The 13,720-nt window shown below is 34.8% G+C and overlaps 1 protein-coding gene across 1 annotated transcript; it reads right to left on the bottom strand.

Annotated features, from left to right (window-relative positions):
- Positions 1 to 800: 800 nt before the first annotated feature.
- Positions 801 to 8,817, bottom strand: LOC114752632 (uncharacterized). Its single transcript, XM_028941378.1, has 9 exons — positions 8,598 to 8,817; positions 7,839 to 7,895; positions 7,623 to 7,675; positions 6,287 to 6,338; positions 2,466 to 2,531; positions 2,329 to 2,382; positions 1,922 to 1,964; positions 1,350 to 1,394; positions 801 to 1,111 (listed from the first exon to the last, which is right to left on the bottom strand). Exons 1-9 carry the CDS (start codon positions 8,707 to 8,709, stop codon positions 1,048 to 1,050), a joined length of 546 nt encoding a protein of 181 aa, XP_028797211.1. The 5' UTR covers positions 8,710 to 8,817; the 3' UTR covers positions 801 to 1,047.
- Positions 8,818 to 13,720: the final 4,903 nt, after the last annotated feature.

Genomic DNA, 13,720 nt, shown 5'->3' with positions numbered 1-13,720 from the left:
CAACGTTTTGGACGATATGAAATGGATAGAAAAATATGATCAAAGAAATGAGAAGCAAAACCAAAATTCATTATAAGAACTTAGAGTGAGTTTAATTTTTATATACATTAGTTAATTTTTTTAAACAAAATTTTAGAGACCCAAAATCCAGCTCCTCCTAAGTGATGCCATATTGGACAAGATAAACCTGCAACAAATTCTCAAATGTTTACTAAACAAGTCTTCCCATGTGCCACAACATCAAAAAATGCGATTTTTACCATTAAATTTACGTTTTTCTTCTTTTTTGCAACAAAAATGTGTTAATTTCTTAAAATATCCCCCCACCCCCCCAAAAAAAAAACCAATAAGTACAATTTGTAAGAATAAATTGGAAAACATTATAAATTTGAGACAATGAATAATTTGGAAACCAATAAGCGATTTGCTTCCAATACAATGCTGTGACTGGCTTTCATCTCAAACGCAACGCCTTACAGCGGCCACGCATACTGACATCATCTCTGCTGATTTTTTTCCTTCAATGGTCGCTACTTTTTGTATTGTTACCTCTCTACCATCTAACTTTACCGAGGAAGAAAGGGGAGAAAAAACCCCTTCCAACCATAGATGGTGATCGGGACTGTTTTCCTCTCGACGATAAAACTTATGTCCCATTGTCTCACTGGCCGACCTTGACCCCCTTCCTAATTATTTTGCTTCTTTTTTGACCAAGATAATTTTTTTGTTTCGATCTTGAGTTGAACCCATAAACGTGATAAGATCTCATTTTATTTTCTATCAGTTCAAAGAGTATTGTGTCATCTTAACCAGGTTCCAAGACTTAAAACTGGGTTCCGAACAGATTCCTTCGACAAAATTGTTCATAAACCAACAAACAAGCAATGCTATGAGTTTGCGCTCACAGGAATTTCCTACCCAAAATTTCATAATGAAGAAATAAGTCGTTTTTTCAACTAAATCATTCATTTTTCATTTTAAAACTGACCAAATGGCATAGAAACGAATGCTGCGGGTGCGAGCAAGGCTTTACTCAAGAGAGAGTATTCAAGTTGGAGGTTGCCAGGTTCCCGGTTTGAATGATGCACCAGACCCTCTTGGCTCAGATGACCTGAAATAAGACATTCAAACACTGGATAATTAATCAGGTGATGATTCGTGGGATAAATCTTGTAACTAAAATAGATGACAAAGTCATTAAACATTTTAAACCATTTAATTTTGTTGTGTCCTCAGGTTTATGCTCAAGAGCTTCAACACAGCCTCAAGCACCTAATATGCCCTAGGTTTTCAGGAGCTTTGTGGACTAAAACATGGTGAACTGAATCATTTTAGAAACGTAAACTTACTCAGGCTCTACTTTTCCCTTATCAGAAGCCTTCTCTTGAGAATTCCTGCACAAAGATGATACCATGCTAGTTGTTAATGTAAGCAAACATCTTTTAGTATATAAAGGATATGTAAAAATCTCGCATGCAAAAGAAGATAAATCAAACAAAAAAGCTGCACAAGACTTGAAAGAAAATACCATTGGGAACATGGAAAAAATGGTCAACCAAAATAATTGCCCATACTTGAAAGGTCCAAAGAAAGTTTTAAAATGAGGCTGAGGAAAAGGGCTGTCCAGCAAAAGATCATAGTTCTCAATCAAAGATTACATCATTATTCATTTTGTAACGTTAATAGTTATATGCTCCTTGTATTCTGTCACGATCACAGTCATTAGTGTGCTAAACAAGAATATTGCACTAGGAAAGTGAACTGAAGAATCTTTTGAAGAAGGATTTACAAAAAAAGAAAAGGGGGAAGAAAAAGCAAACGTTAATTTATATCTAAATTATAGCGAATTTAAGCATTATAAAATTCTTAGTTCTGCAGACAGTAAATGGCATGGATATACATGCATCCTCCCAAGGCTCACCTTAAGTCACCAATTGTGGCAGATGACTCTTCAACAGCATCACCTGGCGTAGGGAACATGTTAAATACTTTGAGCAATGAACAAGCAAATATACAATAACTGCGCCTTCTTAGAAGGCTCTCTCTCTCTCTCTCGGGTTGGAGTAGAGGTATACTCATAATTTTCAGAAGATTATTTAGTTTTCACAACCAGGTACTAAAATTAAACATAATCATATGCTGCCTCCGGTCCTAAATATAAGACCAAGTTTGCAGTGTAATTTGCACTCCAAACAAGATCTTATATTTAAGACTAAAGGTAATGCATAGAACAGCATATATCTTCTGTTTCACCAAGGGGTTGGGAGCAACATTCTCTGAGGGAACCCAGTATTTTGAGGGAAAAAAATTAAGGAAAAAGAAGATAACCTTCAGAAGGAAATTGGCGAATAAAACATTTTAAGTCTGGACCACCAACTTTTTCTGTACGAAATGCAAATCTGTCAATAAATGCAAAATGTAGGCAGCGAAGAAGATTGCAAACTAAAAATTTTTTAGACATCTACCAGTGCTTGGGCGTTTTCCTGTACTTCCTTCTTTTGCTTTCCTTTCCTCCTCCTCCTTTTTAAGCACTATGTGAAATTTCAAAAGAGGAAAAAAAGAAAAAAAAACTGTTTATTAAGCTCTCTGAATATAATTAAGACAGAAGTGATTGCATAATGATGGAAACCACATCCAGAATTGATACTAAATCACCAGAATAATCCAGAGTGTTGGTTTGATGGATTAACCTACAAAACAGTTGACAAAAATGAAAGGAAATAAAAGGAACATAAAACCACCTCTAGCATTCGAGAGGCTAGAGACTCTCCCACATGCAACTCACGTTCAGCTTGCTTGAACCCCTTCTAAATACAACTAATAGCCCTTATCTCTCCCTTAGTCACCAACCTCAAGCACTTCACGTGACTTAGTCTCGGCCCATCAAATAAGAGCCCATTAGCCATGGGTCCAACATTTACCAGCCCTCAAAGTTTCAACTTGGCCACTCGGTGAGAAGTAGAGCTAAGGATTGGTGGCTTCGTTATAATCCAACTAGAAATGCAACCACTAGCTCCATGACTGTTGACACTCATGGTATAATTAAGATGTGCATCATGTTATACTTGCAATCACCTTGATAGCTGGTCGTGCAAGGCCATGCAAAAGCAATGATGTTTTCCATCAACCCACACAAGGTAAATGTGATCCATTCAATTGGTACATCCAGCTCAGCAACCGCATCAGGTTCCAATATAACTGATCTAGGAACCACATTACACTGTTTAAAAGAGTAGAGACAGATTATCCTGAATCAAAGCCCGCTAGAATCTAGAATACAAGCAATACCATTTGTCAAGATAACCCAGATACCCTCAACTCTATAGACATCTATAAACTGTCAGTTCAAAATGTCGTTGAAGAATTCTCCATATTCCTTTTTAAGTAAAAGACATACTCACAAACTTTAACTGAACAGGATCAACACTTAAGGATTTCGTCCAGAAAGGGCTGAACCCCACTGCATACATGTTGCCTAGCCATCAACCCAATAAGCGTCAGTGCAGGTGCTCCATGTGAGTGGAAACCTTCAATCATGTGGGAAACTTCAAACTTCAGTAGGTTGAAACAAGTTGGGACATAAAATGGGTGACAATTAATTGCAAATAATGGAGTAGCACAAATCTGGAGCACTACCCTTTCAATATGTTTTTGCCTGAGAAAATCAATATATAGGTAATTTGTATCTTCAAGGGATAATTCATTTACTATAGTTACAGACCATCTATCCTTTTCATGCAAGCAACAACTGCTAAAAGATTTGACCTAAGAAAAAGCTTTGGTTTATTTATAGATAATATCACAGAAGAATAGTGAGCCATGCCTTTAAGCGTTGGTAGTAAATGTCTGTCGAACATGAAACAATTCCTCCAAAATACTCCCAAACTTTATCCCGCACATCTTCAGGCCATAGTCCTTTCCCGGCAAAGTAAATCAGAGGCAACATAAATTGATAGGTGACATTGGGTACACCAAACTCCTCATTAAAGCTTATGAACAGTTCAAAAACAAAAACAGGTACTTCTGAAATTTTATGCAGAAAAAACATGCAACTCTCCTCTTCGCTAAAGCCAGCCCATATCTATCAACCCTTAGAATTTGATGGATACTTGAGTGGGATGGGAGGCTCTACCCCAAAAGCTAGCTATCGAGGTGGAAAAACTAACCCACTTAAATACCCAATTGAGTATCTCATTCTACTCCATGTGAAACTTAATATCCAATAACACCAAGTCTCTATCAATTGGCCCCATGAAAAACTAACGTCTTGACAATTGCATTCCACGACACTGCACTTGGCCTTTTGCTAGTTAGAACCCTGCATAGGTACTCCACAACTATCAACAACTAGACTTTAATACTAATTGATGGATAGCAGATGGAATGGGAAACCCTACCTCAAAAATTAATAAATCCGGTGGAAGAACCAACCCACTTAAATATCCCATTGAACATTTCATTCTACTTGATGTGGGACTTGATATCCCATACCAAGTCTCCATCAAAATTGCATAGCCATGTGAAACAAACCAATTTTTTACTCTTCTTCCTAGTTAAAGAAGAGAGTTTTCAAGCAAGTTACATTAAAAATCAAGGATAAAGCAAGATGTGCAAAGAAGTGAATAATTTCAAAACGGTCTTTAAGGCCCATCATATACAATCTAAAGATGAACCAAAAATAAACTATGGTGACAACTTTGGAAGAACAACATAGGAATACCCGAACAAACCATGACAATGACAGTGACCCTACAACTCAAAGGAGTTGTTGCATCGATACCTTTGAAACACCACATAGAACTAGTTATGAGTTGGACTCGTAGGCCCAACTCACCAACACGTCAAAATAGAGTTAGAGTTGGCTAATAGTCATCTCGTTAGTAGACGAGCTTTTTCAACCCACATTGCCAAGCTCGTAACCTGACACCGGTTAGCCAGCTAACTCGAGGGCTAATCCGCATTTTTTATTCATTTCAACTTTAATAATTATTATAATTATATTATTATATGTTATATCCTATCTAAAAACTTTCAAAAAAATACCTATATCATTTATTTGGTACTTTCAATCAAGTATTTGAAGGAAAAACAAAAATTTAATTATATTTTATTGTATTTTGCATAAGAAAAAAATTTAAAAAATAAAAAAATTTAAAAATAAATAAATAATTGTTGGTGGGTTAAGATTGGCTAAAAGCCAACCCACTTGCAAAAGAGCCTTTTTGGCCTGCACACATAGGCTCAACCCATAGGTTTGCCCATATTACCACTCCTACTACCATATTTAAGCCACAATTCTAATTTCAAATACCCCTTTGCTTTGAGCCTTTGACCAGCATAGAGAGTAGTGGTGATGAAGAAACATAAATAGTTAGCGGAAGGCAAAGAGAAACAAAAGTTGACAAAGAACACATCACGAAAGATAGCATCAACCCTCTTACAAACCTTTGAGTTCCGTCACAAAAGCCCACAACCTGGCGGAGCTGAGGATATGAAATTGTAAGGGTTGCCCTCTTCAAGTAGCATAGAAAAGAATGAAAGGGCTTTGTTTCATTTTTCTTGAGTGATAGAAGCTCCTTTAGCTTCTTCTTCTTTTGGGAGAGCTAATAGAATCTTCTTTCATTATTAGGTGCATGTCACGCTTTGATGGTAAGGGCAACCCCTCTTTTTCTTGAATGGTTGTTACATTGTGCACTTTGTTGCACTACTTTGGAATTGATGGCAGAGGAACCGCACCTTCTTGATTGGCATAAATGACTTCCACATCTTAAGATAAGTTTCTTCCTTGTAGAACATTTCTCAGAACTCTGCCAAATCTTTTTTCCATGAACAATAGAATATTACTCATAACTCTGCAGAAGTATCTTTGAAGTTGCTTCATGTCCATGATACTGAGCATAGCTTGGCTCTAGATCTAAGTGATATAGAATATATGTTGGGAATGAGGGAGAAAGGAGAAAAAGAGAAAGATAGAACAAAGAGCAAGACAACAGAACTAGGAGAGAAATTCTATTCCACCCAACTTGTTATCATTCTCATAACCTACTTATGGTCTACCCAACCCCTCCTATTCATAGGCCTAGGGATCCATTAATAGACTCTAACCAACTCTCTTACTTTTCATTACAATTATATATCAAATATATAGCCATATCATTAATATGTATTAATCAATTTCATTGCAATAGAATTATTATGCACAAAACTGACAGCATTAAAGCTGCAAAGCATTGGGAGCAAAAAAATAACAACTATAAATATTAGTTAAGAGAAGTATGCCACATACAGGCAACATTTTGTCTAACACGTTCACGCCTTGCTTCCAACTCCGCTATTTCCTGGGAGGAATAAAAAGAAACATTTTCAAGCAATAGCAAAATTATTGAGCTTTTATAAAATCTTCGCTTCTTAGATAACAAGATACTTCAACAAGAGCTAATCTCAAAGTTATAGTTCTAAAGTCTAAAGTCAAAGAGGTAGTCAAAATTGTACAGTTAATCACATAGTCCAACAAAACAACCCATCCAACAAGAAAGAAAGACCAACCTAGAGGATTGGAAAAAATGGGAAAAAAAGTTATGCCTTACTTCTTCAAAGAAGAATATCTAAATCTTATAATCAATTGATTAATTTAGATTCACTTAGAATAATTTGTATTCAACTAGAGTAATAGCTTTTGCCCAAATTATTCCACATGTATTTTTATACAGATAGATTACGGTTCAATGAATCAAGAGGCCTCTTACAGAAATATTGTTTCTTTCTCGATAATCACTCTGATTATAACAATAAACACATCTTTCTAGGGATTAGTGAAGTGGCACAACAAATGAAAGTGTATATGGGCTTCACTTCCTTTAAACCCACTCCCTCTTTCCTTACTTTCTATTCTTCTTTTACCTCATAGGCAATTTATGATCTTATGTCAAAGATTAAAATCAGAATTCAATAAAACATCCCAAGTTGAAATGCCTCTTAAGTAAAAGGGACACACAAGGAAGAGTGTCAAGGGCTCATTTCCTCTTTTCACATCCACCCCTCTTTTCTTTCTAGCTCTCTCTTTTATTTGAAACCAAATAAAAAATTGAAGCTTCCAATTTTAGATAATCCAAATCTTATTAGATAAATTAGGATTCTTTTAAGTTGAACTGCCTCTAGCCAAGGTACATGAAAAAGTCACATAAGTTGATGTTTATATAGGATCCACTTCCTCTAGTTCCACCCACTTTCTCTTTTCTCTCTACTCTTACTTCGGAAGAACATTAAGAGCTCCTAGCATCATAGGAATCACATACCAATTTAATGAAATTGGATCCAATGAAAATGAAGTGCTTGATTAATTATTAGTGCTAATATATGCAATAACACTTCCTTTTCTTTCTCCATCAAACTCCTCTGATCTCTCTATCTCTTCCTTGATTTGAGGCACTTTACAAGGTTCTAATTTTAGATAATCCAAGTCTGAATTTATTTCATAATTACTTGCATACAATAGTGTCAATTAGAAAAATCATAAAATTAGACGTTAAAGAAACATCAACAGCACTTTATGCAGAACACGTTACAGTGCTGGAAGAGAAACAGAATAAAAATTGTAGAGGAACAAATTCGTTTGAATTTACCTCCGGTATTGGAGCCTGTTTACGCTGCCCATTCAACCAACATATCCATTCAACTATAACAATTAAGCAGTAACCATTCATCAGAATAGAAATAACAATCGGGTGCTAAAAAAAATTATTGTTTAACCTATTCTAGTGTCTTATAACATACATATTTAATCATACAGTGAATCCAGTAACTATACAGTTGAATGATAGCACCTTTAAGAGATTTACCTGGAAGTGTAGTAGAATCCGCCTCTCCCTTAAAAATCACCCATCTTTTCTCTTTCACTAGTAAACCAAGCCAAGGAAAAGGGGGAAACAAAGAATGAGACAGATTTTCTGTAAAATATACTTCATTTATAATGCAAATTAAATTATTAAAGACAACACAATTCGCAGAGGACAAGGATTTTAAAATTCCAACATCATAAATAAAAGCTTCATACAAGAGTTAAATAATTTATGGTCAGTTGTCCAAACCAGAGACAAATGTGCAAATTTTGAGATTTTTTTTTATGAATATTCCCCTCTTTAAAGATTTCGTAAATATCTCCTCTTTGAAAGTTCAAACAAATGCCAAAGGAGCGACCTTGTAATATAAAACGTCAGTTGAAGCTGTGAAAATTGCAAGCTCCAGCAGTTGGAGACATACAAGGGATGCCACTTATGCTATTACATCTTAAGTATAGCAAAACAAATGACCCCAGTGAATTATAGAAGAGACCCAAGTTAGGATTTTAGCTTTCATGAGTCCAAGTTAATAGCATGCATTTCTTGAGAACTGATGGCTTTTATACCGGGTACATATCTGAACTCAATCTGAAAATTCGAAAATAAGTAAATAAAATCGTGCTCTCAAGTAAACAAGAGTACATAAGTTTTAGGAAGTACAATTCGCAAGTGCGAGTGCATCACTACATATTCACAATAATAGCGATAGCCAGAGAAAAAATATTGATGGCACGAGAGAAAGGATAGAAACCCACTTACTTACACCATCGATCTCTTCTTTTCTAGTAAAGTATTTGTTCCCCGCTTTGTCAACTCCAACTTGAGTTCGATTGCTGAAAAACCCAGCAATCCTTGTGAGAAGCCTCGACATTTCTAATACAAATTCAATTGCATTCAATTCCCATAAGCATTCTCGCGCCAAGTTCAAGTTGGAAGCTGCAAAACATGGCTATTTACAGCATAAAGTACAGAACAGGGGTTTTGTTTGCTTTGTCTTCGCGCAACGGCGGGGAGCGCTGTTTTGTCCTTCGCCCGAAAGCACTTTAAAAAAGTGTTTTCACAATCTTTTTTTTTTTTGTTGGAGTAATAAGACTATTCCAATTTCAATTATAATACTTACAAAGAAAGAGTCTTAATAAATGAAAGGAGGAGGCATCTTTCACCCAGTATTGAAGGCTTTGAATTAAGATTTCCAGATGAATAGGGTAGGATATTTGTACATTTGACACATAATTCAAATATAGAAATTTTTTCTCAAAAACTCTTCTCACATACTTTCCTCAAACTTCATAAAATTACTTCTAAAATCATGGTTTGATTTTCATCCAAACACCCCTAAGCAATCTCAATCTCTTTGGATGCTATAATAGTTTCATATATTAAGGTATGCCATACTTTTGGTGATGCCTCTCTTTCCCTTTGCCTTGCTCGTGTATTTGTGCATATATGTTGCAAAAAAAGGTTTCAAATATTTTAAAATATAATGTTTGGTTTAACCTTTTTCCTTGTGCAGGTTAAAATCAACATAATTTATAAAACTAAGGATTGCGTCATTATCAAAGAATCTTTTTATTAAATGCCCTAATTAACTATGTGCAAGTAAAGGTTCATTAAAGTTAAAATTCATTTTTTTTTTTTGCCAAAAAGTTAAAATTCATTTTGAAAACAAAATTATGCAATGTAAGGAAAATATTTTTTGGATTTTAGGGAAAAAGAAAGTGGTTTAAAATACAATATGAAATGGATGCTCCCTTAAAGAAGGGGATAGGTGCTAAACAATAGTTCAATCGTTAGGGGGTTAGGTACAATTAAACTTAGTCCTCATAACTAGCTCCTAAAGCCAACTCTAATTGATGGAAGATCTTCTCACCAATGAGTTGACAACTAACCTATGTAAATAATTAATCAAAACCCAGTTACTCAGCCTAAAACACATAATAAAAAGCATAGAATTTAACATTTACATAACTGGATGTCAGCCATAAATAGAAATTGAACTTCTAGAAACTAAGTAATAAAAGTCGATATATAAGAAATCTAAATACACAAGGACAACTAATAAAGAACTCCCTTGATGATGTCTCATTGCTCTTGTACGCCTAACCCATCCTCAAAGAGTAGCCACACATGAGAGGGAGGAATAATCATTATGGATGTCCTAGCACTTTGGCCATGGTGATTGAAGGTGGAAAAGATGAAGAGAAATGGTACAGAAGTGAGAAAAGAATAGGGATGGAAGAGATAAGAAAAAATGTGATCTGGAGGTGAAAGAAGGATTAGAGAATAATATTAGGTTGAAACCTAATAACCCAAATGAGAAGAGATGGTTCTAGGTCGGGTTGGGGGTGGGTAAGCTCTAAATTCGCATCTAAATATGAAAATATGCATGCTAATAAATGCACATTCACTGTAGTGAAGATGTGTCTTCTGTAACATTCTAAATTTTAGGCTTATAACTGCAAAAAAATAACCTAAAATGGGAAAGCTACCAAGACTCTTTTTGACAAGAGTCCCAGAAATGCCCTAAAAGGATATAAGGATTCTCAGAGGCCAAATTATAAAGCAAAAGTATTCTAAGACTGAGAAATGAAAAAGATAGAGACTTTGATAAAGTCTTGAGAGCTGAGTATGAGGAATTTACAATTGATTAAGGCTCAAATAAAATAAGAGGCAGAGACGAAACAACTTTTGAAGTGAAACCCAGGTAGAGGATCGAACTATTATTTTGAAAAGTTCTGGTTAACGAAGGGCATTTTTGGAAATTACACCTGAAAATTTCATTAAAAAAATCCTAAAAATAGGAAATGAGGTGTTAAGGCCCATTTAAGGTTAAAAATTATGAAAATGCCATTGGAATGGATTTTTAGAAATTTGGCCAATTATGAGAATTTTGACTTATTTTGTCAAAATCAATTATTTAAAATATGAGGAGTGAAACATCCTTACTTTTACTCCTTATAGCATGCAGAATCGTTACTTTAGCTCGAAAACTTTAGAACTTTTCATTATGGTCCTCGGGTACTGTTTATGCAGAAATTCTAAATTACAGGTCTAATTTTAGAAATTCATAATTAATTCTATAAAAATCATATGGGGTTGTTCCAAATTTCTAATCTAAGCACTTTTAATGCCCTACTAGGAAAAAATATGAAACTGGACTTATCATTAACTAATTCATACAGTTTATTCGTTGAACTTTACTGTTCATTTGGTCACTTCTTGAACTTCCAGATTTTCTGCCTCAATTTCTAAAATTCAAATATCCTAATGTACACATCTAAATAAGGCAAACTACCCATGCTTTTGAAGCTTGGGATGTTTACTATATGATCACCAAATTTTGTGATTAGATTCAACCATTTCCTAGGTCAAACTGGAGCCGGAACCTTACCACTTCAGGACCTATGTTTTATCTTTCATTAGCCTCTTACTTTTAATTCTTCCTTAATTCAAGCATGCATAAATTGGCCTTAGGGTTTTCCATTTGTTCTTATACTTTAAATTACATGTCATTAACATCATACATGATCACATTTCATGTTAGGCATGTTTACAAAATAATTACATTACTAGTGAATTAAAGCATCACATTGTAACACATAGAAATTCTCCACTTTCTTTGCTTCCATCTTCTTGCCCTTCTTCATGCATGATTTCTCCTCATCATTTGACCTACTATGGTTGGTTAAGGAAGGGGTGAGATTTGAAAAAATCTCAGTAGCAAACAATACCATCAATATATAAGATGAATGCAAGTCTATGATATGCTTCCTTGATATATTTATACCAATTTAGTGATCTAATCTCATGCTCAATGTCTCCTACTACATGCATGGCCATAAAATCATCAAGAGATAAAACATACATCATTCATACATAGCTCATATGATCACAATTAGCATCATGCAAATCAACACAAGCATAAACATCAAGCATATAAGATAGGTAAGTTCACTACCTTGTACCATAAGCTTTCCTCTTGCTTTTCCTTTGACTCCCTTGACTTCCCAACTATGAAGGCCTTTGGTCAACATCAAGAAAATCACATCCTAGGTACAAGAACCAGTCAAGACTGAGGCACCTCTTGGGGTCTCCTATTCATGAAATCATCAAACTATCATGCAATACCACTTGGTTTCTCCTTTCTATCCTTTAGCCATATTTCTAGCATAAATATCATCATTTCCCATACTTAAACATTTCAGTCAATAGCACCACTTTGGATGACTTTAGATTCAGAAGATCAAATCTGAAATTTTACTTCGCAGGTACTATTCATTCGGTATTTTCAGAATTTTTGCTCAAATTTAAAAATTCGTAATTAATTTCAAAAAAGTCAAAATTGAGTAGTTCTAAGTCCTACTAAAAGCTCCTCAAGTGCTCTTTAAAGGAAAAATAGTTTTAGGAACCAATTTAGTGTGAAACAGGATCAAATATTGAAGTTTCTACTATTCTAATAGTCAAAAACTGTTTCTAGATTTTAGACCCTAACTTTGAAAAATCACCATAATTTGTACATATATCCAAATGAAGTGTTCTACCTATGGATTTAAATCTTAGGGAGTGTACTTTAATCACACCAAATTCCAACGTCAAATATGAACAGGAACTTAATCAAAATAGGCATCAAGATAGGTGCTGGAATCATCACATACCTTGATATTGAAGCTTGAATCTTGTTCCTTCTTCTTGGCCTTTACCCCCATGTTTTTCTTTTCATTTTTCTCTCTAATTTTTTTTGTAGAGTTTCCACTCTATAAGTGCTTGCCAAAATGTTCTTCCATAGGGGGTATCTATAGCCACAATTATGACAAGGGTTGCCTACTTTGCCCTTGATAAAATATGACAATTCCAAAGGTCACTTGTCCAAGCTTCAAGTCTTCTTCCACAAGACCTTGCCAAGTGTCCTCATGACATTATACCCTTTACATCATCAAACTTCTTTCTTGCCTCACCATGCCATGTGGCAAAATCTCATGGAAAGAAAGGAGAAGATTAGATCTTGACCCTTGGATCAAACCTGAACTCCAAGTTTCTTTCTAATTTACTTAGCTTACATTTATTTGACTTTCTTAATGGCCTTCTAGAGCACAAAAAATTCATTTGTCTATGAATTTTCTTGGGTCATAAATCTTTCTTTAACTATTTCTTTTTGAATTTCCTGTAAATGCCTCTTAGATGCACAACTGGCTTTATATTTTATTAAAGCCACTCTACTGGCCTTCTGGGGATGGGATTAATTTTATAAACTTCTTTAGCCTCTTAACTATTTGTTTCCCATTTTTATGTATATTTTTCAGGCCTCCTCATAACTCAAATAATTGCATCTAGATAATTACCTCAAAATTGAGCCACTATACTGAAAATTCCATTAAAGCTATATAGGGGCATTTTCATCATTTGTCTTTATCAAAATGCCTCTATACACCATTTCCCATTTTTTGAAATTTTTCTAAAATTTTCTGTATACTTTTCATAATTATCCATATAAGCCCATAACTTTCTGAAATTATGGTTTTGCCCTTGCTTGGGCTCAACCTCATGAATCATCATTTTGAATCCTGCACCTTAACCTTAGGTCTACACCTAAGCTATTTTCCTTTCTAAGCCCTTAAGACTCTCCTAGAGCCCTTGACTTTAGTTATACTTTTGCTCCTAGAAACTTTATCACTTTGCAATTTAGTCCATATTCCCGTTCTAGCTTTCTTTCACATCTTTGGAACTTCTACTCAAAGGAGCTTGGCAGCCTACCTTCTTTATGCTACTTTTGTTAGTGGCAGCATCACCCAAGAGTGGGTGAATTGGGTGATGTATAAAAATTAACTAAATAAATGTTTGAACAGATAAACAGAGTAGAGAACGAGTTCGTAAGGTTTCACTAA

Source organism: Neltuma alba, unplaced genomic scaffold, assembly GCF_004799145.2.
Source record: "Neltuma alba isolate B1F8T4 unplaced genomic scaffold, ASM479914v2 tig00001169_pilon, whole genome shotgun sequence".
Classification (NCBI taxonomy): Eukaryota; Viridiplantae; Streptophyta; class Magnoliopsida; order Fabales; family Fabaceae; genus Neltuma; species Neltuma alba.
The sequence above is the reverse complement of the archived record's forward strand: the minus strand, read 5'-3'. Positions and strand labels throughout refer to the sequence as shown.